This window comes from Anolis carolinensis, chromosome 2 (assembly GCF_035594765.1).
Source record: "Anolis carolinensis isolate JA03-04 chromosome 2, rAnoCar3.1.pri, whole genome shotgun sequence".
NCBI lineage: Eukaryota > Metazoa > Chordata > Lepidosauria > Squamata > Dactyloidae > Anolis > Anolis carolinensis.
This window is the reverse complement of record NC_085842.1, coordinates 25582307-25609275: the sequence shown is the minus strand read 5'-3', so window position 1 is coordinate 25609275 and position 26969 is coordinate 25582307. Positions and strand designations below refer to the sequence as shown.

At 41.2% G+C, this 26969-nt stretch overlaps 1 protein-coding gene across 2 annotated transcripts; it reads right to left on the bottom strand.

The window, feature by feature from the left end:
* Nucleotides 1-308: 308 nt before the first annotated feature.
* On the bottom strand, nucleotides 309-25912 carry neu1 (neuraminidase 1). 2 transcript variants are annotated; one of them, NM_001293126.1, is given in 7 exon segments: nucleotides 313-1033; nucleotides 1035-1082; nucleotides 2159-2383; nucleotides 6530-6715; nucleotides 7643-7905; nucleotides 14630-14822; nucleotides 25673-25886. In NM_001293126.1, coding segments are annotated over 7 exon segments (1221 nt in total). In that variant the 5' UTR covers nucleotides 25814-25886; the 3' UTR covers nucleotides 313-868.
* Nucleotides 25913-26969: the final 1057 nt, after the last annotated feature.

The following is a 26969-nucleotide window of genomic DNA, read 5'->3' as shown; positions in this document are numbered from 1 at the left end:
TGAATTATCTGCCTTGATATTCTGGTTTATATGTCTGTGTGGAAGGGCCCTCAGAGGAAGGCAATGGCAAACATCTTCTGAACAAATCCTGCCAAGAAAACCTGGTGATAGGTTTCTCTTAGGCTGGATCTACATTGACATAAATCCCAGGAGCTGATCTCAGATTATCTGGCAATATAGACTTTAAAGTTTAAAGCAGATAATCTAAGATCATATCCTGGGATATAGGGTAGTGTAGATCCAGCCTTAAGAATTGTCATAAGCCACAACATGAAGAAATAGCATGAAAGCACAAATCAAGAGCAAGATAAAGGTGCATTAATTAGTTTATTAATTATAAGAATGTCCATCCAGTTTCCTTCTTCCCAGTAGATTTCACTGATAAGAAATGGTCCAAACTGGATTAACAATTTGCTCCATATCATTGGTTATTGCCATCTTGCATTCTTCTTCTTCCTTTCTCACATTCTCTCCCCTCTTCCCCTCCATAAAACTCTGCCCTCCCAGAAATTCAGTAGCAGCATCTAGAGTCAGGAGTGTTTCTGAGGTAGTAAGACAGCTCCAACAGCACTGTGGAGAAAGGATGAGGAAGGCCTGGCCTCATCTGGCCCGCTGGGGAGGCAGGAAGGGCACATAGGATGTAATTTGGGGACAGATGCTAGGCTCGTGACACCCTTGGCCCACTCCTGCTTGAGCAGGGCTCCTCTGAGCTCCCTGCCCATGCCTTATAGGCAGAACTGTCAGGCCTCCTCACCTTTCCTCAGTCTCAGTGCAAATTCCCTTCTATCCTTAACTTGGCAGTCACAAGTTCCAAGAGGGATCAAGGCACGTGGGATGAAGGGAGGCAACCAAGGGCCTACGAGGTTGGTCAGAGCTTCCCATCGATGCTAATCTTGGCCACTGAGACGCTGTCTGTGGAAGTCAGCCGACCCTTCTCGTAAATGATAAATAGGCTCTGGGCATCTTCAGGGGCGGATCCATCCAACGCCGTCATGGAGGAGTAGCCGCTGGCACCGCTCCAGATCTGCAAGGGTTCTTTCCACCATGAAGAGCCATTGGTGAAACTCCAGCGGAGCGTCATGTTGATTCCTGGGGCAAAGGAGAGGGAGAAGGTGGGAGTCAGGTTCAGACTATGATCTTATACTCTGATGGTTTTTAAATAGCAGCTGCGGGGAGCATCTGCTGGGAGTGCTTTGACTGTGTATTATTTCTGCATGGCAGAATGGGGTTGAACTACAAGGCCCTTGTGGTCCATCCAACCCTATGATTCTATGTCCATGCAGCAATGGCATACGCAAACTTCGGCCTTCCAGGTATTTTGGACTTTAACTCTCCAATACTTTAAATCCAAAAAACCTGGAGGGCCGAAGTTTGCTCATGCCTGATGTAGCACATCCAGCTCTAGTAAAATAGCTGGAGACATCCCCACTCATCCCCCTGCTCTCTGAAAACACAGATTGCCTTTCTGGAGGAGCTGGGGTGTTTATAAGGCAGGCTGGTGAGCATTTTTGTCAATATATAGTGGGAACAATAGAAGTTCGACAGCCACGACAATACAAAGGTGAGTTGCATTGGCATTAGTCATCATAATTGCCAACAGCTGTTTTAACTCCTGGGATGTTTTGATCAATGGACCACTGGGTCTAGAGCAGTGATTCCCAAACTGTAATCATCCAGGTGTTTTGGATTTCAGTTTCCAGAAGCCTCTGTCATCTGGGCCTATGATGAGGGATTCTGGAAAATGAAGTCCAAATACCTAGAAGACACAAGTTTGGGAAACACTGGTCTAGAGCTTGCTAAAGAGGGAATGTTTATATTAATTGACAAAGGAGGTTGTAGCTGGTGTCTAGACTAAATTGCTTACCTACAAATGTATCGGGCAATTGCCAGTCCTTTAGTCCTACAATGTACTCAGATCTATTCTGTTTTCTTAAATAAAGCATCTAGACTAGGCCCATGCCTGATCTAGACTTTTGAGGGCTTTTCTTTTCTGAACTAAAATTTGCCTGTACCTGTATGTGTAGGATGACCTATGCAGGTAGTATATGTCACTAAAAGGATGCCCGCCATTGTATAGCAGTATCTCTCACACGTGCACAAACATATTCTTGCACTCTCTCTCTCTACTTCTCTCACACACGTGTGTTGTGATTTCTCACTCACGTTCTCGCTCGTGGGCTGGGTTGCTGAAGAAGACGAGGCCAGATTTGACCAAGGCTCCTGCAGCCACGGCTGGGTCCACTAAGGTCATATCAAAGGTCACGTTTTCCAGAGGGAGTGTCTCACAGGCATCGTAGCTGCGAATCACAATGCGACAACTACAGTGGTAGAAGTTCTGGTTCCTGGCATTGATCACCACAGAACCATCTGGCAGCTCATAAGGCTGTGAAGGAGAGAAAGATTGGAATGAACTTGGGGTGAAGAAGTGTGTGGATGAGTACTTCCCTCCCTTAGTCCCAGTAATCTTTTTCTTCCTCTTGAACTATTTAGCATTAGGACAAAATATCCAGGGAAGGAAGAGCCAATTGTCGGATGAGAACAGTCTTGGATTCGAAAAGACAACATCAAAGAATACTAAGCTCCAAACCAAGCATGAATGCCTATCAGGATTTATCACCTACTCTGCAAGGTAGGCAACCAGTTCCCCAACTCAGCCTAGGTCAGATTTCCATGCTTTCCAGGAAACTCCTAATAGTCTAAGAAACAAGGACTACATCACCACACACTGTTCTACAGATTTAGGCCAGAAAACATCATAAACTTAGCAACCAAGAGGGACAATACTAGATGAGAACCCCGATCTTTGAAAGGAAGCAGGCACACACACATACATAACTCTACCTAAGGAGGAAAGGGTTATTTACAAGGGTAAAAGGAATACAGTTGGCCCTCCACATTTGTAGGTTTGACTTTTGCAGATTTGATTAAAACATATCGAAGGAATATCTAAATTTTCCAAACGACATAATGGTCAATGTCCTCTGCATGTTGACTGTAGGGTCACACTGAAGGACTAGATATTCTTAGAGAGAACACATTGTTATGAATCTCTAGGTCACATGTGTCAAACTCAAGGCCCATAAGCTGAATCTGGCCGTTCATGTCACTTTATGTGACTTTACAGATGCTGGACTACATCATTACACATCATGACTAGAACTGCTATTGTATACAATAGCATCTGAAAAGCTGCAGTTTTTTTCTGTTTTGTTCGATAGTGAGGTTTGAATTTAGATGAATTGAGATGAATGCATAATGCCTGGCATTAAAATGTCCTTTAACCTTTCTCCAACCTCAGAGCCACAAGTGCTATTGGGCTGCAATCCTCATTATTCCCAGCCCACATGGTGGATAATCAAAAGTGATTGGAGTACTCATTCAATATCTGGGGACCCAAAGTGAGTAAAAATTAAAGAGCATTGACTACTATATAAAAGAATTATAATTGGCCCTCTGTATCCACAGATTCGATATCCATGGATTCAACTGCACTTTGAGGCACAAAGAAGGCTGAGGTGGTCCTTGATGAAAATGTGTTTAACATCCCTGCTGTAGGTCCTACATTTTGATTCTACATTCAGCTTTCAGATATTTTATTCGTAGTTTTCCCACTTTCATGAGGCTCCTGTGCTCTTTATCCCAGTGCATATGGAGGGCGGACTGTATTAAGAAGATATATGGACATTTTTGGGAAATATACAAGCACGCAAAAAAAATTTTTAAAAAGGAAAAAAAGCTTGGCTAATCCTACTGGATACATACCGAAATACAGGCCTCAACAGAGTAGGATCCCAGGACCAAAAGAACAAACAATGTAAGACACTAGCAAGCTATAAGGAATGGAAGAAATGCCAACTCCTATCCACTACTTTTATATATCCAAACCCATAGCAATCCTAGGTAATGCCCAATGACCGATTGCTACCTGACTAACCATTAGCTTCTCATGCTTTCCTGAAGCCACATATTTCCATGGGAGAATAAACAAATAATTAAGTCCCAATTAGTATGGTTTCTGCTTTTGCCTTGAGCCAATTAGATAAGACACGGATGGCCTGATGGGACTGTGCATCCCCAAGCTCAGCACACAGATGCTGCTAGAAACACAGAAGGAAAAATATGGATTTCTTCCCAGGCAGGAATATTGTTGGCCCTCCACATTTGCAAGTTTAATTTCTATGGTTTTGATTGTTTACAGATTTGATGTCTCTCTAGACGTCTTTAGGTTCTCCAGTGTGATCTGATCGTCAATCTCCAACAGAAGTTGATCATAGTGCTGCATAACAAGACCTAGAGATTCCTAGAGAGATGTTCTCCTAGGAAAAAATGTAATTTTACTGCCATGGTCCCACTTTTGTGAGAGTTCTACATGCCTATCCCTGTGAATCTGAAGGGCTGACTGTATATGAGAGTATATTTATTCATTTCTTCACCTACCTTCTTGAAAATGAGGTACTCAAGGCAGCTACCAATAATAGCATAAGGAAATATACTGAGACAAAGACCCTCAACGTTTTTTTAAAAACCCACCTATTTAAATCCACAACTGAATAGCATACATGTCTGAATAAAAAGGTCTGTGCATGTCGGAGATGAACAACAGTGAGTTAATAAATTCAGTGTTTCTTAGCAGGGAGTTCCAAAATCTCTCCAACATGAAGCTTGGCCCTTCTTCTTAAAGATACACTAGATCACTGTTTCCTAAACTGTGGCTCCCAACTTCAAATGGGGTCCCCTCTTAGTTCAATGTTAAAAACATGAAACAAATTGATAACAGTAAAAGGTTTCTAAAGGCTACCCATTTACACAAATCTGTTAGCAACAATGTGCAGTGTTTACGGTGGACCCTGCAGAAATGCTTCCGCTGTACTCCATAAAAAAGAACACCAGCCTATTTAACAAGTCTTCAAAATGCTGGTTTATTATCAGTAAATATTTGATTTTTATTCCTATTTTAATACCTATACACCTGGGATCATGTAAAATTTCTCAGGTGGAAAGGGGTCGCAAGTGGGAAAAGTAAAAAAAACCCTGCTCTAGATCCCTTTCTTCAACAGTCAGATTTGAGTTTTTAAAAATATATTTCAGCCACTTTACTGAAAGAGACATAAAGAAAATAAACCTCTGATGACTACACTGCTAACTTGCTCAGTTAAGCTTGATCTCTGTGTTTGGACCAATGATGAAAACATAGAGAGCTGCCTTACGTCAAATCAATATCTTTCCATCTAGCTCAAGGTTGCTTACTCTATGGCAACACCTGTAAGATATTGTGTGGGTTATTTCCATCACGTGTTATCTGATCTTGGATAAAATGTCAAGGATGGAGCATGGGCTCGAGCTGCCATGTCAGATCTGGGACAGGGTTGCTGTGAAGTGAGACAGGTACCTTTGTCCTGCTTCATTTACCAGTTCCTGTTTCAAGATTTGTTTAGGATTAAGGATTCTTGTTCACTAAACCAGGGCACGGCTTAATCTTTCGCTCACATCCTCAAAATGGCCTCCAATTGGCTGCAATGTGCTAAAAGTGCTGGTGCCATGGCTGAGTTACTGCCTTTGCTACCCATGGGGTTCAGGACAATCAAATCAGTGGAGCTTTTCATTATGCCACTGTCTTCCCTATGCTATCCAAAGCTCATGCTCGCTCTCTCCCTCCTCCCCATCTCTCTAGATATCTGGAGTTGTACTTAAAAATATACCTGAGGACAAGTTAAAACGTAGATGTGGCTCTTAATGAGACATGTCACATTATCACAGGATGTCGAAGCCCCACAGCACTGGAGAAATTATATTGTTTAGCCGGTATTGCACCACCTGACATCCACAGGGAAGTAGCAGCCAGCAATAAAAGGACCAAAGGCCCATCCTCTGTTCGGATATCAGCCAGCATGCCAACGCCTTAAATTAAGAAATATTTTTCTAAGATCTACAGAGATACTCGCAGGAACACCTCAGCAAGTGAGAGCCCAAAAGTGGCAGGCTAAAACCTGGAACCTCAATCAATGGCTGATACCAGATGAGAGCCTGCCTTCTCGACACACAGAAGACTGGGCAACTTTGAAGGCTCTGAACAGACTATGCTCTAGTACCACGAGATGCAGAATTTAGAAATGGGGCCACAAAGTGGAGTCCACAACATGTGAGTGTGGAGAAGAGCAAACCAAAAAACCTCTTATTACAATGCAAACTGAGCCCTGCCACATGCACAATGGAGGATTTTCTTATAGCAACACCAGACGCACTCCAAGTGGCCAGCTACTGGTCAAAAGAGATTAGTATAATGCCAAGTTGTTAACTTTGTTTGTGATCTTAAATACATTACAACTGTACTCTCGGTTTGTTTCTGATACGATAAATAAATAAATTTGCAGACAACAGGGGAATGGGCACAGAGCAGAATATGTAGCTATAGCCATTCTGTGTCCTTTACATTTGTTGTTTGTGGCTGTTTCCTCCCTTTATTTCAAGCCAGGGTGACCCAATCCTCTTATAAAAGATGATGATGCACATTCAAGATGATGGCACCTACCTGGCATTCATCAGGATTAAAGTCACTGAGAAGCTTTGTCTCGCCATAAGGGATCCCATGCAGGGGCTGCCGCCCATATCGCCAAGTCAACCCGTGGTCGTCGCTGAGGAGGCAGGAGATCCCATCACGCGTCAACGTCCCGTGGCCACAGACTATCAAACGGCCCTTCTTGGGCGCATAACGTTTCTGAAAGACAGATCGAATCTCAAAGAAACTGAGACCTGCTTCCTGCTATAGCTTCCATAGAAATTCAGTTGGTATTCCTAATTAAAGTACACCAACTGGAACAAGAAAAATGTCATAAATTATTGTAAATCCTATTGGTTTAATTTGTCTACTGTAGTTTGTATTTCATGGCATTTCATCTTAATTGCTGTTGGAAGTGAAGAAGCATCAACAAGAGCAATGAGGGACAGCCTATAGTAACTCAAGCTATTTTGGCTTCTTGCCTGCATTAAAGGCCTTCCACACAGCCATGTAACCCAGAATATCAAGGCAGATCATTGGACTGGGTTATCTGAGTCCATACTACCATACAACCCAGTTCAAAGCAGGCAATGTGGGATTTTATACAGCTGTGTAGAAGGGGCCTTAGATCTCATTTTCCTCTTATTCCCAAATGTCTTAAGTGCTTTACTGCCTTCTGTTTGAAGAGGGAGTACATATGGCCTATTCACACACATGAGAGACTCTTCTAAGACTGGATCTACACTGCCCTATATACTAGGATCTGATCCCAGATTATCTGCTTATCCCAGACTTTCTGGCAGTGTAGACTCATATAAACCAGTTCAAAGCAGATAATCTGGGATCAGATACTGGGATATAGGGCAGTGTACATCCAGCCTAAGTTAGGCAACTTTTTTGTCGATCAACTCTTTTAAACAAGATGTACCACTTAAAACAATAAAAGTTAGCTTCCAAAAATATTGCATAATTTTTCTCTTGTTTCCTACAATGAAGCTCACATACAGCACTAGCTACGTTGCACTCTGTTCTGCTATAGATATCAAATACAGCTGTTACAAATGCATGCTACCACCTTTCAGTTCTGCTGGCTCACTACACACTCGACAACCAAGCCATCTTTCTGTCTGACACGTGTGCGCTCACCTGGATGCCATAGCCTGGGCCAGGAGCAAACATGGTTGTGCCGATGTCTTCAGAGAGGTTTCGGGGGACACTCCACGTGACACCGTCATCGCGGCTGCGGATGATCATGGTGCTGGCAGTGGTGCATTGGTGGTAGTGGGCACACAGAGTATACACCAGGAACACAATGTCTTTTTCCCAATCCACCGCCACAGCTCCAAGGTTGAGGCCATCTGCTAAAGAGCCATCATCAACTATGAATGAAGTTGGGCTCCAGGTAGCACCTTGGGAAAGATGCACAAGGACAAATTGTGATGCTTTACTATTAACGTTCTGTTGTATACAGAGATAGTCAAAATAGTGTTCTGCTAACTGCATTTTAACCTTAATCCACACAGTACTGAAGATGCCAGCCACAGATGCAGGCGAAACATCAGGAGAAAATGCTGCCAGAACACAGCTATACAACCTGGAAACCACACAACATCCCAAACTGCACTATTTAATTGTTTTTTAAAATTGTATTTGCACCCCATGGCATAGCGGGTTAAACCGCTGAGCTGCTGGAAAGGTTGGCGGTTGGAATCCAGGGAGTGGGGTAGCCCCAGCTTCTGCCATCCTCACGGTTTGAAAGCATGCAAATGTGAGTAGATCAATAGGTACAGCTCCGGCGGGAAGGTACCTGTGCTCCATGCAGTCATGCCAGCCACATAACCTTGGAGGCATCTATGGACAACGCCAGCTCTTCAGTTTAGAAATTGAGATGAGCACCACCCTCCAGAGTCGGACACGGCTGGACTTAATGTCAGGGGAAACCTTTCCCTCTACCTTGCTTTGTTTTAAACTGTGATCAGATTGTGTGGTTTTTGAGTCTCCACAGAGAGAAAGGCAGGGTATAAATAAAGAAAAATATAAATATAAATCATATTTTGATGCATTAAAACAACTTGGTCGGCTTTAGATACGATGTGCCTTAGTTTGTGAGGAATGAAGAACCTCATTTATCCAACTATTCTGAACCTCTTATGCTAATCTGCTTTTTTAGATATAGGAACTACACAGAATAAGCACTCGGTTATCACATGCTTGTTACAGGTTGGAATTAATAAACAGAAACAATCTAGTTTAGCAGGTTATCCAGGTTGTCCGAAGAGCTCTTTCTTCCTATGTGAAACAGTCTTAAGATCTTTGGGTTGGTGCCAACACATGTTGACACTGGCTATATTCTTATAAAATTAATGTTTTATGTTATTTCTATTTGCCTTCAAGTCCTTCCCAATTTATGGCGGCCCTATCACCATAGAAAGATTTGTCAAGAAGATGTTTGCAGCCTCCACAGAACTCCTCTGCTCAGCTGCATTTACACAACAGATTTGAAATTCTTACATCATTAACATACAATCAGGAAACACATCTTGTGGAGGACCACAGTTTCTTAGATACCACTCAGTGGACCATCCTGGATCAATGCGCAGGGGATAGCCCTGACAGGGACAGTGCATCACCACAGTCACACTTATGTAATCATGCAAATGCTCCATCCCCAATCATAGACCAGGAGCAACAGGAACATCCTTGGGAGAGTAATGGGCTCTCGGATGTATCTCAATGGATTGTCATTGATGAATGCACTGGGGATGTTGAGGAGGAGGACAACACTTTACACCTACATGATTCACTTCAACAGGAACACTCTTCAGGGGACATACACACTGTCTTGCACAAAAGGGACCCTGTCAATCCTCAAAGGAAACAGGTCTTGGTAGTAGGTGACTCCCTCCTTAGAGGAACGGAAGCCATCATTTCCAGACCGGATGGGATGGCTCGAGAAACATGCTGCCTCCCGGGGGCAAAAATACACCATATCACTCAGAGGCTCAGCAGGCTCCTAAAGCCCCATCACCCTCCCCACCTTATGTTGATTCATGTAGGTACCAATGACACCGCTAGGCATACTTTTCAAAAGATCACAAATGATTTTCGAGCTCTGGGAACAAAGCTAAAACTGTATAATGTACATGTGATCTTTTCATCCCTCCTCCCCGTTGTAGGACATGGCTCTACAAGGGCCGGAAAAATAGTACAGGTCAATAACTGGCTCAGAAAATGGTGTCAAGAGGAGCATTTTGGCTTCCTTGACCATGGTCTACTCTTCCAAGAGGATGGACTACTGGCAAGCGATGGGGTGCATCTCACACAAGTAGGAAAACATCTTTTTGCACACAGACTCACAAACCTCATCAGGCGCACTTTAAACTAAATCCACTGGGGGAGGGGAACAACAGCCTGGCGAACACTATATTACCCACGACCACAGGGAACCGCCGTAAGGCTAAACGGAGGGCTGCACAAACACAGCAAGGACCAAGTACAGAGAGCACAATAATCCCAAATAAACAGTTCGAGGGGAGGTCACAGGGGCTTACATGTCTTTACACTAATGCTCAGAGCATGGGAAATAAGCAAGACGAACTCCAACTCCTAGCACAGCACCACACATACGATGTCATAGGCATCACTGAAACCTGGTGGGATGACTCCCATCACTGGAATTTAACCATTGAGGGCTATAACCTCTTTCACAGAAATAGAACAAAGGGGAGAGGAGGGGGAGTAGCTTTATATGTCAAAAACAGTTACGTTGCAGAAGAAATGCAAGACTGTAATCCGGGAAACCAGCTTGAAAGCATCTGGATAAGAATCAAGGGAACCGGGACTCAAAAAGATCTTGTCGTGGGTGTCTACTACAGACCTCCGAGTCAGGATGAAGGACTTGATGAAGCCTTCTGTCAACAGCTGACCAAACAGGCACAAAGAAGAGATATAGTAGTCATGGGCGATTTCAATTATCCCGATATCTGCTGGAAAACAAACTCAGCCAAGAGTACAAAGTCCAACAAATTCCTCACTTGCCTTGCAGATAATTTTATGGTCCAGAAGGTAGAAGAGGCAACAAGGGGATCAGCAACTCTTGATCTAATCTTAACAAATGTGGAAGACCTGATCAATACAGTTGAAGTGGTTGGATCCTTAGGGGCAAGTGACCATGTGCTCCTGCAGTTTGCAATACAAAGGAATGCTGAAACTAAGACAAGTCAAACACGCATTCTGGACTTTAAGAGAGCTGACTTCCAAAAAATGAAGGAATTACTGAGCGGCATTCCATGGACGCCGATATTAAAAAACAAGGGAGTTAAGGATGGATGGGAGTTTTTCAAAAGTGAAATACTCAAGGCGCAAATGCAAACAGTGCCAACAAAGAAGAAAAATAAGACAAGTGCAAAGAAGCCAGAATGGATGTCCAAAGAACTTCTAACTGAGCTAAAGCTCAAAAGTGACATGCACAAGAAGTGGAAAAGGGGAGAAATCACCAAAGAAGAATTCAAACGTATAGCCAACTCCTGTAGGGAAAAGGTTCGCAAGGCTAAAGCGCAAAATGAGCTCAGGCTTGCCAGGGACATAAAAAACAACAAAAAAGGTTTTTTTGCTTATGTTGGTAGAAAAAGGAAGAAAAAGGAGGCGATAGGGCCACTGCAAGGAGTAGATGGGGTGATGGTGACAGGGGATAGGGAAAAGGCAGAACTGCTTAATGCCTTCTTTGCCTCGGTCTTCTCACAAAAAGAAAGCCATCTTCAACCTCAGCAACATGGAATGGACGAAGGATTGGGGGAAATCCAACCCCAAATAGGGAAACAAGTTGTCCAGGAACACCTGGCCACTCTAAACGAATTCAAGTCCCCAGGGCCAGATCAGCTACATCCAAGAGTATTGAAGGAACTAGCGGAAGTTATTTCAGAACCACTGGCAATCATCTTCGAGAGTTCTTGGAGAACAGGAGAAGTCCCAGCAGATTGGAGGAGGGCGAATGTGGTCCCTATCTTCAAGAAGGGAAAAAAGAACGACCCAAACAATTACCGTCCGGTCAGCCTCACATCAATACCAGGCAAGATTCTGGAAAAGATCATTAAGGAAGTGGTCTGCAAACACTTAGAAACAAATGCGGTCATTGCTAATAGTCAACACGGATTTACCAAAAACAAGTCATGCCAGACTAATCTGATCTCTTTTTTCGATAGAGTTACGAGTTGGGTCGATACAGGGAATGCCGTGGATGTAGCATATCTAGATTTCAGTAAGGCCTTCGACAAAGTCCCCCACGACCTTCTGGCAAACAAACTAGTAAAATGTGGGCTAGACAAAACTACGGTTAGGTGGATCTGTAATTGGCTAAGCGAACGAACCCAAAGGGTGCTCACCAATGCGTCGTCTTCATCATGGAAAGAAGTGACAAGTGGAGTGCCGCAGGGCTCCGTCCTGGGCCCGGTTCTGTTCAACATCTTTATTAACGACTTAGACGAAGGGTTAGAAGGCACGATCATCAAGTTTGCAGATGACACCAAACTCGGAGGGATAGCTAACACTCCAGAAGACAGGAGCAGAATTCAAAACGATCTTGACAGACTAGAGAGATGGGCCAAAACTAACAAAATGAAGTTCAACAGGGACAAATGCAAGATACTTCACTTCGGCAGAAAAAATGGAAATCAAAGATACAGAATGGGGGACGCCTGGCTTGACAGCAGTGTGTGCGAAAAAGATCTTGGAGTCCTCGTGGACAACAAGTTAAACATGAGCCTACAATGTGATGCGGCAGCTAAAAAAGCCAATGGGATTTTGGCCTGCATCAATAGGGGAATAACGTCTAGATCCAGGGAAGTCATGCTCCCCCTCTATTCTGCCTTGGTCAGACCACACCTGGAATACTGTGTCCAGTTTTGGGCACCGCAGATGAAGGGAGATGCTGACAAGCTGGAAAGCGTCCAGAGGAGGGCGACTAAAATGATTAAGGGTCTGGAGAACAAGCCCTATGAGGAGAGGCTTAAAGAGCTGGGCATGTTTAGCCTGCAGAAGAGAAGGCTGAGAGGAGACATGATAGCCATGTACAAATATGTGAGGGGAAGTCATAGGGAGGAGGGAGCAAGCTTATTTTCTGCTGCCCTGCAGACTAGGACACGGAACAATGGCTTCAAACTACAGGAAAGGAGATTCCACCTGAACATCAGGAAGAACTTCCTCACTGTGAGGGCTGTTCGGCAGTGGAACTCTCTCCCCCGGGCCGTGGTGGAGGCTCCTTCTTTGGAGGCTTTTAAGCAGAGGCTGGATGGCCATCTGTCGGGGGTGCTTTGAATGCGATTTCCTGCTTCTTAGCGGGGGGTTGGACTAGATGGCCCTTGAGGTCTCTTCCAACTCTACTATTCTATGATTCTATGATTCTATGATTCTATGCCTTCCTCTGAGACTGAGAGAGTGAGGCTTGTCCAAGGTCATGCAATAAGTCTCCATGGCTGAATGGGGATTCAAATCTTAGTCTCCTGAGTAGGCTTGGGCAAACTTCAGCCCTCCAGGTGTTTTGGATTTCAACTCCCACAATTCCTAACGGCTGTTAGGAATTATGGGAGTTAAAGTCCAAAACACCTGGTGGGTTGAAGTTTGCCCAAGCCTGCTCCAGAGTTATAATCTAACATTCAAATTAATCACTATACCATGCTGTCTCTCCAGTTCCTTCTACACCCTATTTATGGTGTTCCTGTTTTGTCAATGAGAAATAGCAGATGATTTTCGAAAGGAGGAAAGGCATCACAGAGGGCAGCATCTGCTGTGCGGCTTTGTTTCAGCTGCCTTAAAAATAACAGGATATACCAGCCTCACTTTTGGCTCTGGAAATGAATAGTATTTTAATTCTATGGGCGGTATGAATAAAATGACTGGCTGATTCTAATTCCCTCCCAGTGTTTGGTTTTCCTGTATTTCTATGAGTGTTTGAATTGCAAGGGGAAAAGATGGTAGAGAACCTTTCACGAATCCCTCAATGAATCCCCTGGCACTCCAGAATGTTAACCAAAACACTCCTGTTGTAAAACTCGAGCTAAAAGGATAAAATATATAAGGTCAAAGTGTGAAATCCAAGCCTCCTGAATGTAAAGTTGCCAGAATAAAAACTGGAGACCATACCTGTAGCTGTATTGGGGAAAGGGGGGACAAAATTAAATAAAACAAATTGTGGAGAAGAGGGAATTTCGGCAAGTGTTGTTGTCACCCAGTTGCACAACCAGCAATATCTTCCAAAATTCCCCTTTCTCCACAACTATTAATGGGAAGGGAGCCCTCTTTAGTTTTCAGCCTGGTGATCCTACCAAGTACCTGAGGTCTCATGGCTGGCTGGGAAATTTTGTGAGCTATAGTTTAAACCATGTGTCAAACTCAAAGTCCACGAGCTGAGTCTAGCCCGCTATGTCATTTTAAGTGTCCCTACAGCTCTTGTATTTCTCATCATTAGACATCATGACTAGAGCTGATGGGAGCTGTGATACAGTAGTATCTGGAAGGCTGTAGTTTGTTCTGTTTAGTTGGGATGAGGTTGAATTTAGATACAAGGCTTGTTGTTATGATTTCTGCTTCAATATGTCTTTTTAACCTTTCCCCAACCTCAGAGCCACATGTGCAATCCCCATTATCCCCATTCCACATGGCGGATAAGTAAGTGATGGGAATTGTCATTCATTAACATAAGTGGACCCAAACTGGGTAAAAACCAGAGCACCGACCATTATGTTAAAAGAATTATATAGTTGGTCATCTGTATCCACAGATTTTCCATCCATGGATTCAACAGCTCTTTGAAGGCTGTGTTTGGATTTGTTTTTACTGTTGTATTTTTATATTGTTTGGGCATGGTCCCTTTGTAAGCCGCCCCAAGTCCCTTTGGGGAGATGGGGCGGGATATAAGAATAAAGTATTATTATTATTATTATTATTATTATTATTATTATTATTATTATTATTATTATTATTAGGCAACCATAAAGCTGATGTGGCCCTCGATGAAAATGAGTTAGACACCCCTGGTTTAAACAGTAATCTTTCCAAGTTTTCTTATTCCTGAAACACACAGAAAGAAGGGGTCTTCGCCCCTTCCATTACTTCCAGCCCTCTTGAGTCTGTTCAAACCTTTGTCCTGTGACCTGCGTAAGGCTATAAATTTAGCCCCGATGTCCGAGGAGGAATGCTTCCTGGCTTCGGAGAAGGCCAAAAGGGTGCCTCGAGGCGTTGCTGCAATGAGAGGGATCCTGAAAGTGTTCACCTCCCCGATCACACTGCCGCTCACCCACAGCAACTGCTCCATGGCAATGATGGGCTTCACCTGCAGAGACAAGACCCAAAAAAGAAGAAAAATAAAGGGTTGGCAGGCCATCTTTGTGGAGAACATATTATGCAATGATAAAGATCAGTATCTTTAACTGCCATGGCTCAAGGCTATGGAATCCTAGGAGATGTAGGTTGACAAGAGACAAGCACTCTTTGGCAAAGAAGGCCAAAGACCTAGTAAGATTACAACGATCACGATTCCATCGCAATGAACCATTAAAGTGCTGTCAATCTGCATTGCTTCTGCATTGTTGATGCACTCCTGGATGGGTTCTGACACCACAAGAGTTTTAACAAACTTTAAAATCCAAAATTAATAGAATGCACAAGAGCAATGAAAGAAATAGGCCAGATAAACTTTGCATAAGTAGATTAAAACATTTTGAAGCTTCTAGAGACCACTTAAAGGCTTCTTCCGAATAATATCCAAAATCTTTCTCTCTCTTCTTCCCTTATGATTTCCATTTTAGTGGGCAAACTAAAATGGAAACTACAGAGCTGAGGATAGCCAGTGAGGCATATCTGTAATTTATTTTTATCTGTTTACCTGTTCTGCTGTTTTCCTATTTAAAAACTTTGGAGGTAGCTGCTGTTTATCTTGCCTGCTGTAGGAAGGCACACACAATTACAGTAGTCTATTAATAGCAGTCTTTATTGCATTGTTTACTGTATACAAACTGATGCAACCCAGCACTGAAGACTTTATTTCATGGATATCTCATTCTTTGCAAAGTGTTTGGTGGCAGAGAGAAAGAGAGGGAAGTGGCTATTTCAAAAGTTGTTGTTGTGTTATAACATATTGACATTTCCTATACCATTCTCTCTTTGAAATAGTTGGCTTTTAAAAAACATTTTTCTCCATCCACATGTTGCTTGCCTTATGATCTCATGCGTGAATTCAACTTTTTAAGCTCAGTTTATTCAAGCTGCAACAACTGAGTTGCTCAGCAACATTTTAGCATCTCTCTTGAATACAGTCTTTTATACCAAGCCAAGAAAGATTCTGGAACACAAATGACTGATTTCACAGAACTAAAATCTTTTTGAATATGAATGCATTTTATTAATTGTTATGCTCCATTGTGTTTTACAGATTTGAACAGAGAAGCAAAACATATGCTTAACTCACAATCGGAGCTTTGGAAAATTATTCATCTCTTAAAGCTCTACTCTCTTGAATACAGTCTTTTATACCAAGCCAAGAAAGATTCTGGAACACAAATGACTGATTTCACACAACTAAAATCTTTTTGAACATGAATGCATTTTATTAATTGTTATGCTCCATTGTGTTTTACAGATTTGAACGGAGAAGCAAAACATATGCTTAACTCACAATCGGAGCTTTGGAAAATTATTCATCTCTTAAAGCTCTACTGTGCCACAAAAGAAATAATCTGGAATGTAAAATGTGTATCACCTTGAATAGAGTCAAGCTCTATTTCTATTGTTATGTCTTTCCCTATAATAACACGTAAAAGCAATGGAAAAAAATGATTACTAGAAAGCAAATATATTAAAATGACACTGTAACTATATACAGACAGTGTGGTATAATGGTTTGAGTGTTGAACTAGGGCTCTTGGAGGCCAGGGTTCAAATTCTCATTCAACCATAGATTAGGCAACCTTGGGCAAGTCACAATCTCAACCTCAAAAGAAGGCAATAAAGTCCCTCTGAATGAACCCCATGATAAGGTTGCTGTCTGGAAGACACATAGCAATGATGCAATAATGACAAATGCTGCGATATTTTTTTATCCCAATTCAACCACAGAAATCTATTGGGTGGCCTCAGGCAAGTCACACTCTCTCAGCCTCAGAGGTAGGGAAAGGCAAACCCCTTCTATACAAATCTTGCCAGGTAGTGTAATCTTAAACAATCTGAATACAACAGCAGCAGCATTATCCATCATGGGTGATGAATCTCTTTCAGCCAGAAAGCGTTCTTCTCAGAAGCATTCCTGTCCTTGGTGAAGCCAGAAGCAAAAGGGTGGGGCCCATAATACCAGCAGATATCAGTTTATTATATCTCTTAATGAAAGTAGTAAAGCCTTAGGGAGGGGCATTCCAACCTTCAAGGAAGGGGGAGGGATTGTATAACTGTAGAGAAGCTATGAAACAAATGTTCCCATTTTAGGCACATATAACTTCCTATCTCTAACTGGGAGTATACTGGGGAATTGTGTTTGATATTTCAAGGGGTCCTGGGTGTGCTTTGTGTTCCTTTCAAGGTGAAGGTGTCAGAAGCCAGAAGTATCTATTTGGATACCCTCTTTAGCTGGGAGACCACCTGCCCACCCATGCTTTCCTGGTTTGTCTGCTGATCCACCTATCTTTCCTTCTTTCCATCCGCATCATGCCTGGGAGAAAAATGTCAAGCTGACTGTAACCTTGACTATTTTGTTCCTCTGGTGCATGGCCAACCTTTGAAATGCTGAGCAATAAAAAAAACTTCCCTTTACTAATTGCTGGGACTATTAAACAACCCTTGGCTTTAACTGCAAGCCTGTTATTTTTAAGGTTGCTGAAACAAAAGCACACAATGAGTCTAGTTGAACAAACAGAATAAACAAGCTGCTTCTTGGATTTTGCCCCAGTGAGGTATTTAGTTTGAATTCCAGCACAATGAAGTCCAATAAAACTGGAACCCCCGCTTAAAAACAAGAGTAGAGAAAATGTATTTTCTGCATTTTAGACACTTCATGCTAACAATCCCTCAATTTTGAATTACAAAAGTTATGCAATTCATTCTTCAGTAGTAAAATAAATGAAAAAGAATGAGGATCAATTCAGATAAACTCCATTATTCGTGTGTAAATCTAGAATTTGTTTCGGTATTGACCAACCCCCCCATCTTGAGTCAACCTATTAATGAGTCACACTATACCTTAATGTTTATCAAAAAAGGGAGCCACCCGCTTCTCTGAGTAGAGTTGCAAAAGAAGAAAGCTATTAGTTTTTCCAAGGAGGGAAGTATGGATTTTTATATTCTTTAGTTTATTCCCTTTAAACACTCTCATATAATCACCCTTCTACTTTTAATACAATTTAGTAACAAGCTATTTCTTGCCTTTCTGAATGCCAGAATGGAGAAACCGTGGTGGCAAGGGCAACTGGCCCTCTTAGCTGTCATAGATGCTTTCTCCCCTGTTGAATGATCCTCGACTGATACACATCAAAACCCATAATTTTGGCCAGTAAACTTGCCCTTGACTTATACACGAGGTTGACTTATACACGAAACAGAACCTGGATGGCCATCTATTGGAAGTGCTTTGGTTGTGTCTTGCTGCCTGGCGGCATGGGTTGGACTAAATAGCTCTGTAGGGTTTCTTTCAACTGTAGGATTTTACAAGTAAATACAGCACTCTTTGAATGTCTTTATTATAACTAACAGGAGGGTAATGTGTATAGGAAATAATAATAATAATAATAATAATAATAATAATAATAATAATAATAATAATACTAAAATAATAAAAAGTATTGGAAAATAAACATGCAAAAATACTGTGGGACTTCCGAATCCAGACTGACAAAGTTCTGGAACACAACACACCAGACATCACAGTTGTGGAAAAGAAAAAGGTTTGGATCATTGATGTTGCCATCCCAGGTGACAGTCGCATTGACGAAAAACAACAGGAAAAACTCAGCCGCTATCAGGACCTCAAGATTGAACTTCAAAGACTCTGGCAGAAACCAGTGCAGGTGGTCCTGGTGGTGATCGGCACACTGGGTGCTGTGCCAAAAGATCTCAGCCGGCATTTGGAAACAATAGACATTGACAAAATTACGATCTGCCAACTGCAAAAGGCCACCCTGCTGGGATCTGCGCGCATCATCCGAAAATACATCACACAGTCCTAGATACTTGGGAAGTGTTCGACTTGTGATTTTGTGATATGAAATCCAGCATATCTATCTTGTTTGCTGTGTCATAATAAAATAATAATACTGTAATAATAATAATAATGGGAGTGACATATAGTTTTGTTTACCACCCCCTTTTAAAAATATAGTCTTACTAATTCAATAAACAAATTACATTTCAAGAGTCTAGATCTCATTGTCAGCCTGATTCAACTAGAAGGATCAGATGGCAGGTTGAACTGGCCTCATATTTTCCTAATCTTTCCTCCTAAACTTGGGAAAGTGGTTGCAGCCATAGGACAAGCCGGATCAAAGGGAAGGAGGTGCATGTGACCTCAGGAACAGAGAAAAAGAGACCAGTGCTGCAAACAAGGGAGGAAAAAGCAGAGAGGATGTGAATTCTCTTCCTCCAGGGGAAACCAAGCATGCATCAGACGCCTGATTGACTCATAAGGGATGTGACTGACCCACATATACATGTGAAAAAAGCCACAGAGCCATTTCTTCTTAACTGCCATCAAGCTGACTTCAAGTTATGTATTTCATATTTCTGCATATGGTTCTGAAAGCTGAACAGTGAAGAAAGCCAATAGGGGCAAAAAAAAATCCATTTCAAAAGTGGGGCTGGGGAAGACCACTTAAGTTTCACATAACATGAAAACAGCACTATGTGACATGATTTTTGTTCCTGGGTTATACATGTCATTTTCTAATAGGGTCAATCATAAAAACATGGAAAAAGTTTATTAAACTGCAGAAACTTTGTTTTGGTGGGATGTCCTGCAGCACATTTTGCTATAGTTTTTCAATGAATATCTCTTCGAGTCTCAACCAATTCAACATAGTTTGTGGCAGCCACAAAAACAAAGTTTCTAGAGTAAAACAACTACAGTAGAGTCTCACTTATCCAATCCTCGCTTATCCAAGCCTCTGGATAATCCAAGCCATTTTTGTAGTCAATGTTTTCAATATATCGTGATATTTTGGTGCTAAATTCGTAAATACAGTAATTACAACATAACATTACTGCATATTGAACTACTTTTTCTGTCAAATTTGTTGTATAACATGATGTTTTGGTGCTTATTTGTAAAATCATAACCTAATTGGATGTTTAATAGGCTTTTCCTCAATCCGTCCTTATAACCCAAGATATTCGCTTATCCAAGCTTCTGCCAGCCCGTTTAGCTTGGATAAGTGAGACTCTACCGTACTTTCAAAGTAATTACCGCACAATTAAACAGTAAATAACACTTTCAAGCCAGGAACAGAATTTCTTTCAAATTTTGTTACATAGTGTAATCAAGACATTGGAAAGGTTAGAGATTTTCCATTCATTAGAATGGAAACTGCGGCCAAGAAATCAGAAAAAGACAAAAGACATGGAAGGGCAGCTATGATTGAACTAGACAAGATCCTGAAATGTCAAGATATATCACTGAGTAGTAAAGTTCGGATGGCCCACTGTATTTCTCATTACTGAGTACGGTTGTGAAAGATGAACAGTGAAGACAGTAGAAAGGAAGAAAACCAACTCCTTTGAAATGTGCTGCCGGAGGAGAGTTCTGTGGGTTGATAAAAAGACAAATAAATGAGTCCTAGAAAAAATCACGCCTCAACTCTCCCTAAAACACAAGATTACTCAAGTGATATCATGTGAAGACATGACTAACTGGAAAAGACAATAATGCTTGGCAGGGTAGCAGGCATTCAGAAAAAGAGAACAATCTCCTTCTAGATGGATAGGCTCAAAGAAAGAAGATATCCAAATCTGCAGAGCTGTTGATAATAATGGGGTGCCTTGGAGGTCTTTCGTTCATGAGATCAAAGTCAACTTGAGGGCAGCTAACACCAACAATAAAGTACTTTACAAGACTTATGGGTTATGGATTTTGGGAACCCACCCGTACATTGGATGATGGGGTCCCATTTGTCACAGGCTTGCAAAATTGAAAATTACAAGTATTTAAAAATGTGTGTTAGTTCACAAACTATATGCAGGCTGACTGTACTGTACTTATATTTTAGCATCAGCTTTTGTAGGCATCAATCTACTTCCTAAAAAGCATGCACAGAATTCAGAGACAAAGCATCCACATATTTGTAGATACATGGAGGTTTCTATTCTTCTTCTAAAAGCAGATTAGAAATTAAACAAACGCCCGCTTTAGTTGTCCAAGAGGTCTCCTGCTATCACTATTAGATGTATTAGATTGATCTAGGAAGGTTAATGTTTAGACAATTCTGACAGGAGCATAAGGAATAGGAGTGAACTTAAATCTAGTTGAAAGATTGAGGATTTTATGATAACATGGCACAGAGCTAAGATTTCTGAAAAGGCCCCAAAAGAAATAACACTACCTAACACGATTTTTGTTCCTGGGTTATAAATGACATTTCCTAATTGGTTCTGTCATAAAAATATAGAAAAAGTTTATTAAACTGCAAAAACTTTGTTTCTGCGGGAGGGACATCCTGCAGCACATTTCGCTACAGTTTTTCAAGAGTATTTAAAGGGTATAACTTTCCTAGTAAGGACCACAAAATTAAACAGGAAATAACTCTTTCAAGCCAGGAACAGATTTTCTTCCAAATTTTGTTACCTAGTGTAATAGAAAATATATTGCTTTCACAGATGAGATAGAAGCATATCTTAAGAGTAGATTTTAAATAAATGTATTTACTTTTACCCCGCCCTTCTCACCCCACTGCATGTTTTGTTTTCAGGAACTTTAAAATGCATTTGAGGAATTAGGTCAAAGTATTAGGCTGGGAACACTAACCTAGGTCAGCCCTGGTGGTTAAGTAAATGGATGAGAGACTGTCAAGGAATCCCAGATGCTGTAGGCTAGATTTCAGAGGAAGGAATTTGCAAAACTGCCCAAGTAAACCCTGTGAAATTCATAGGGTTTCTATACATCTCTTCCTTATCTCTTCAGGCAGGCCTGCCCAGTCACCTTTAATCATGAATTTTAAACTTGCATCTTCACTATAATTTAGTCTTTGTTCGGTGTATTTCAATATATATATATATGTGTGTGTGTGTGTGTTCTGTAGTAATATATTTTAATATGTGTGATTTATATAGCATTTATGATGATTATGTGTTTTTAGCTATCTCAAACCATGAGGAGAGGCAGGTAAGAAATAAAATAATAATAATAAAAATTCGTGTCAGGAGCGACTTGAGAAATTGCAAGTTTCTTCTGGTGTGAGAGAATTGGCCGCCTGCAAGGACGTTGCCAAGGGGACGCCTTGATGTTTTGATGTTTTACCATCCTTGTGGGAAGCTTCTCTCATGTCCCCGCAGGGAGCTGGAGTTGATAGAGGGAGCTCATTTGCGCTCTCCTCGGGTTGGATTCGAACCCGCAAGGTCAGCAACCTAACCTTCAAGTCAGCAGTCTGCCGGCACAAGGGTTTACCCATTGCACCACCGGGGGCTCCATAATAATAACATTATTATTATTATTATTATTATTATTATTATTATTATTATTATTATAAATCAACAGTCGACAAAAGTCATGTGCCCCAAATGTTGCATAACTGGTAGTGGATATCTTTTTTTTAAAAACCCTGAATTTTATTTTCAGCCTATGTATTTTCTACCCTAATGATCAGAGATTAATGTGGGAGAAAAAAATGAGGAATATCCAGTTTTAAGAAACTGAAGCAAAACTGGTCTGGGAGCAGGGTTTTTTTTCTCATTTTCACTTCCCCATTACTCTCGATTTTTCAGTGTGACGCTCATGTCTCCATGGAAAAAACAACCTATATTTACAAAACCGGTTTTTTTAAAAGTTAGGGGTTGAATTCATAGGCACAAAGAAAAATATGAAAAATCTGCATTTCATCTAGTTCTAAGACCTAGAAAACCTGGGTAGATTGTGGAGGTTTCATTGTTCTTGTGCCTACAAATATTTTTTTTTTGTCTTCAAGAACCCTAAGGCATGGAGTCTTCTTGGCAAGATTTGCTCACAAGAGGTTTACCATTGTCTCTTTCTGAAGCTGAGAGTGTGTGACTTCCCGATAGTCTCCCAGACTTGTTTTCTGCTGCCCTGGAAACTAAGACTTGGAGCATTTGGGTTCAAATTACTGGAAAGGAGATTCCACCTGAACACTAGGAAGAACTTCCTGACATAAGAAACACTGTTCAACAGTGGAACTCCTGCCTTGAGGCTTTTAAACAGAGGCTGGATGGCCAACTGCCAGGAGTGCTTTGATTGTGATTTTCCTGCATGGCAAAAGGGGGTTGGACTGGATGGCCCATGTCGTCTCTTCCAACTCTATATTCTATGATATGTCACTTTACAATATAAAAGTAAATGGCACAATAAATATATGTCTTATAGAGTTAAAGCAACTCACTCCAAACCTTACAAAGTTCTACATTGCGTCACTTGCAATGTGGACCTATCTGGGTCAAAAAGCTCCTCTAAAGAGGGTTTCCTTTTGATCTTACCACCATCAAAACCACAATTGGTGAGAGGATTTATTATTGCCTGCCAGCCAGTAAACCTAGATTGGCCTCTATTTATTTTCTTTTCACTGGCAGGCAAAGATTTCTTTGTTTACATAAGCCTTTGATTGTAGCAGAACCTTTAACTGGGGCATGCTATGTATTTTACCATTATCATGATGTTTTAAGTGCTTTTTACATTTCTGCAAGTTACTTTTTTAAAACACAACTGCTTATTATACATTGTTTGGACTATATTCTATTTTAATCTGCTTGGGATGTCACATTGGGAGAAAAACAGGATATAAATTAATTTAAAATGAATAATAACAATAATATGTTTAAATAAAAATGTAAAAATCCTCAAAATCAACTTTACGCAGCAGTTATTTGTCACTATAGAAACAGTTATGGATGAATAAAGGAGGCCCCTTCTACACAGCTGCATAAAATCCACAATAAACTGGATTATATGGCAGTGTGGACTCAGATAATCCAGTTCAAAGCAGATATTGTGGATTATCTGCCTTGAGATTCTAGGTTATATGGCTGTGTTATAAGGGCTCCCAGTCTAAATCCTATTGTGTGATTCAAGTTACCTGGTGAAATTACCTCCTTAGCCAAAGAATATTCAGGATTCATCTACACTGCCACATAATCCAGTTTCTGAATGCAGATTATTTGCTTTAAACTGGATTACATGACAGTGTAGACTCAAATAATCCAGTTTTAAAGCAAATAATCTGTATTCAGAAACTGGATTATATGATCAGTGTATATGGCCAGATAACCTCACAACCTCTGAGGATGCCTGCCATAGATGTGGGCGAAACGTCAGGAGAGAATGCTTTTGGGAAAAGGCCATACAGCCCAGAAAACTCACAACAACCCTGTGATTCCGTCCATAAAAGCCTTCGAAAACACATTTTAGGATATTTTGGGTTTGGAGATTCCAGGTAAGTGATGTCCAACCTGTATTTTAGAGCCACTATTTTTAGGGCGAGGGGTTTGGCCCAATTTAACTTCTATGGGAGGGCATCAAGATTTTAACTATGAATATAAAATCTAGATTTTAATAGTGTTGGTGTTTTAATCTTTATTCTATATTTTTAATACAGTATATGTTATATATTTAAAAAAACATAAGAATATATATATATTCTTATGCTCCTTTGTTTTAACTACAGGGTGTCCCAAAAGTCGCCAAACACAGGGAAACTGGAGCTAAATGCACAAAATAATTCATTAGATATAAATTAAAAATAAAAATGATAAAATACTGGAAATATATCAATATAAAAATATGAAAATTATATAATATGTGTTTGCTATTTCTATGTATGGAGGCTTTTGGGACACTTTGTATGAAGCCGTAGATCAGTGGTTCCCAACCTGAGGTCCGTGGACCCCAGTGGTCCGCAAGAACTAAAATATGGCCTGTGGCCTCACCATTAGTACACCGTTGCTACGAGAGCAGCTGGTCTTGCGAAAGCCTCTTATAGTGCTGAGGCAACAGGGGCAACAGGGATGTCGGGAAGGGAGAAGCTGACTACCCACAAAAGGCGCGACAACAAGCCTCCTGACTGCTGCTTCTCTTCCTCCCCTCTCCTCCTGAGCGGAGCCGTTCTATGCGGTGCCTGGAAGCAGGAGTGCCTTGGTGTCTTCGTTTTTAGGCCTGTTCCTGGGAATATTTGGGGTGCTGATTCAGAAAATTGCATTGGTTAGACCACATCAGCTCTAGATTATTAAATATGGTTTTCTGTGAGCGAGCAGATGGCGACTACTGGATGACATACGTTCTGTATCGGAAACTAGATGTGCTCTGATGTAGTCTATCCAATACAATTCTCTGAATCAGCACCCCAAATTGAATCTAAAGTTGACCAAAAACTGATTCGTAACCTTTTTGGTACTAATGTGGGAGAGTGGTCCCTGGTCAAAAAAAGGTTGGGAACTACTGCCGTAGATAAATGTACAAAATGATTCATTATACAAATTATATAAATTGACAATTAAAATGATAAAATACAAGAAAAATAATAAGATATATAAAATAAAAATATTAAATATGTGTTTGTTATTTTATTTTCTATGTATGGACGCTTTTGGGTCACTGTATGAAGCTGTAGATCAATGCACAAAACTATTCATTATACAACATATATAAATTATAATTAGAAATTATAAAATAGAATAAAATATAAAATATTTTTTTTAAAAATATACAAAATATTCCTTTGTTGTTGTCTATGTATGAAGGCTTTTGGGACACTGTATGAAGCTGTAGATCAATGTACAAAATGATTCATTATACAAAATATATAATTCACAATTAAAAATGATACATTACAAGAAATGTAATAAAATATAAAAGAAAAATATTATAAAAATATGCAATATCCCTTTTTAAAAGTATGGAGGCTTTGGGGACACTCTGTTTGTATTTACTATTTACTATTTACTCTGTCTGGCTGACAACAAATAAATATTATAATTGTTGTTATTATTTACCTGGTCTGGAGTGGCCACTCCAAGCACATCCCAGCAGCACAGGCCCAGAACCAACAGCCCCCCTAAGCAGAAGCCCCTCCGTGACAACACAAGGCTATTCCAAGTCTCGGATCTCCTCTTGGGATCACGTCCGGCTCTCATGGTCTCGACCGACTGGATCCCCTCGACCGACTCCAAAAAGGGACGCTTCCCCTTTAAGAGCACATCCTCTCCCTCCCTCCTTGCTCTGTTTGTTCTAACAGACTGTAGCAACCCTTGGGAACGCCCCCGATCAGAGCAGCGCTTCCGATTGGCTGGCTCGAAGAGGGGAGGAGTCAGACCAAGCTAACGTCAGAGGAAAATCACGTGAGCCAACCAGGAAGCGAAAGGAGGGATGCGAAAACATGAGTCTTTACTTTTGGAGACTACAACTCCCAGAAGACTCGGCTACTTTCGCTAACTCTCGGGAATTCTGGGAAATGGAGTCCAACACTCTTACAGGCCCCTACGGTTAGAAAACATTGCTGTAAAAGGTCTTTCAGCATAGAATTAGAGACAAACCAATAGTGCCTTTGGTTTTTTGTGTTGTCGAAAGATTTCATGGCCGGAATCACTGGGTTTCTGTGAGTTTTCCGGGCTGTATGGTCATGTTCCAGAAGCACTCTCTCCTGACATTTCACCCACGTCTATGGCAGGCATCCTCAGAGGTTCTGAGGTTTGTTGGAAACTACGCAAGTAGGATTTATGTATCTGTGGAAGATCCAAGGTGGGAAAAAGAACTCATGTCTGTTGGAGGCAGGTGTGAATATTGCAATTAGCCACCTTGACTGAATGGCTTTGCAGCTTCAAAGCCTGGCTGCTTCCTGTCTGGGGGAATCCTTTGCTGGGAGGAGATTAGCTGGTCCCGAATTCCCCTGTTTCTGAGTGTTATTTACTGTCCTGATTTTAGAGGGTTTTTTTTTAAATTCTGGTAGCCAGATTTTGTTTATATCTTGTCTGCTTGAGGCAAGTATTAATGTTGCAATGGAGCACATTCCAGCAAAGGATTCCCCCAGGCAGGAAGCAGCCAGACCTTGAAACTGCAAGGCTATTTAATGCTAATCAAGGTGATCCATTGCCTTGGTTATCAATTCACACTTGCCTCAAGCAGACAAGAGTTCTTTCTCCCATCCTGGACATTATTTCACAGATATATAAAACCCTGCTTGCCTAGTTTCCAATAGACCTCACAACCTCTGAGGATGCCTGCCATAGATGTGGGCAAAACGTCAGGAGAGATTGCTTCTGGAACATGATCATACAGCGTTGAAAACTCGCA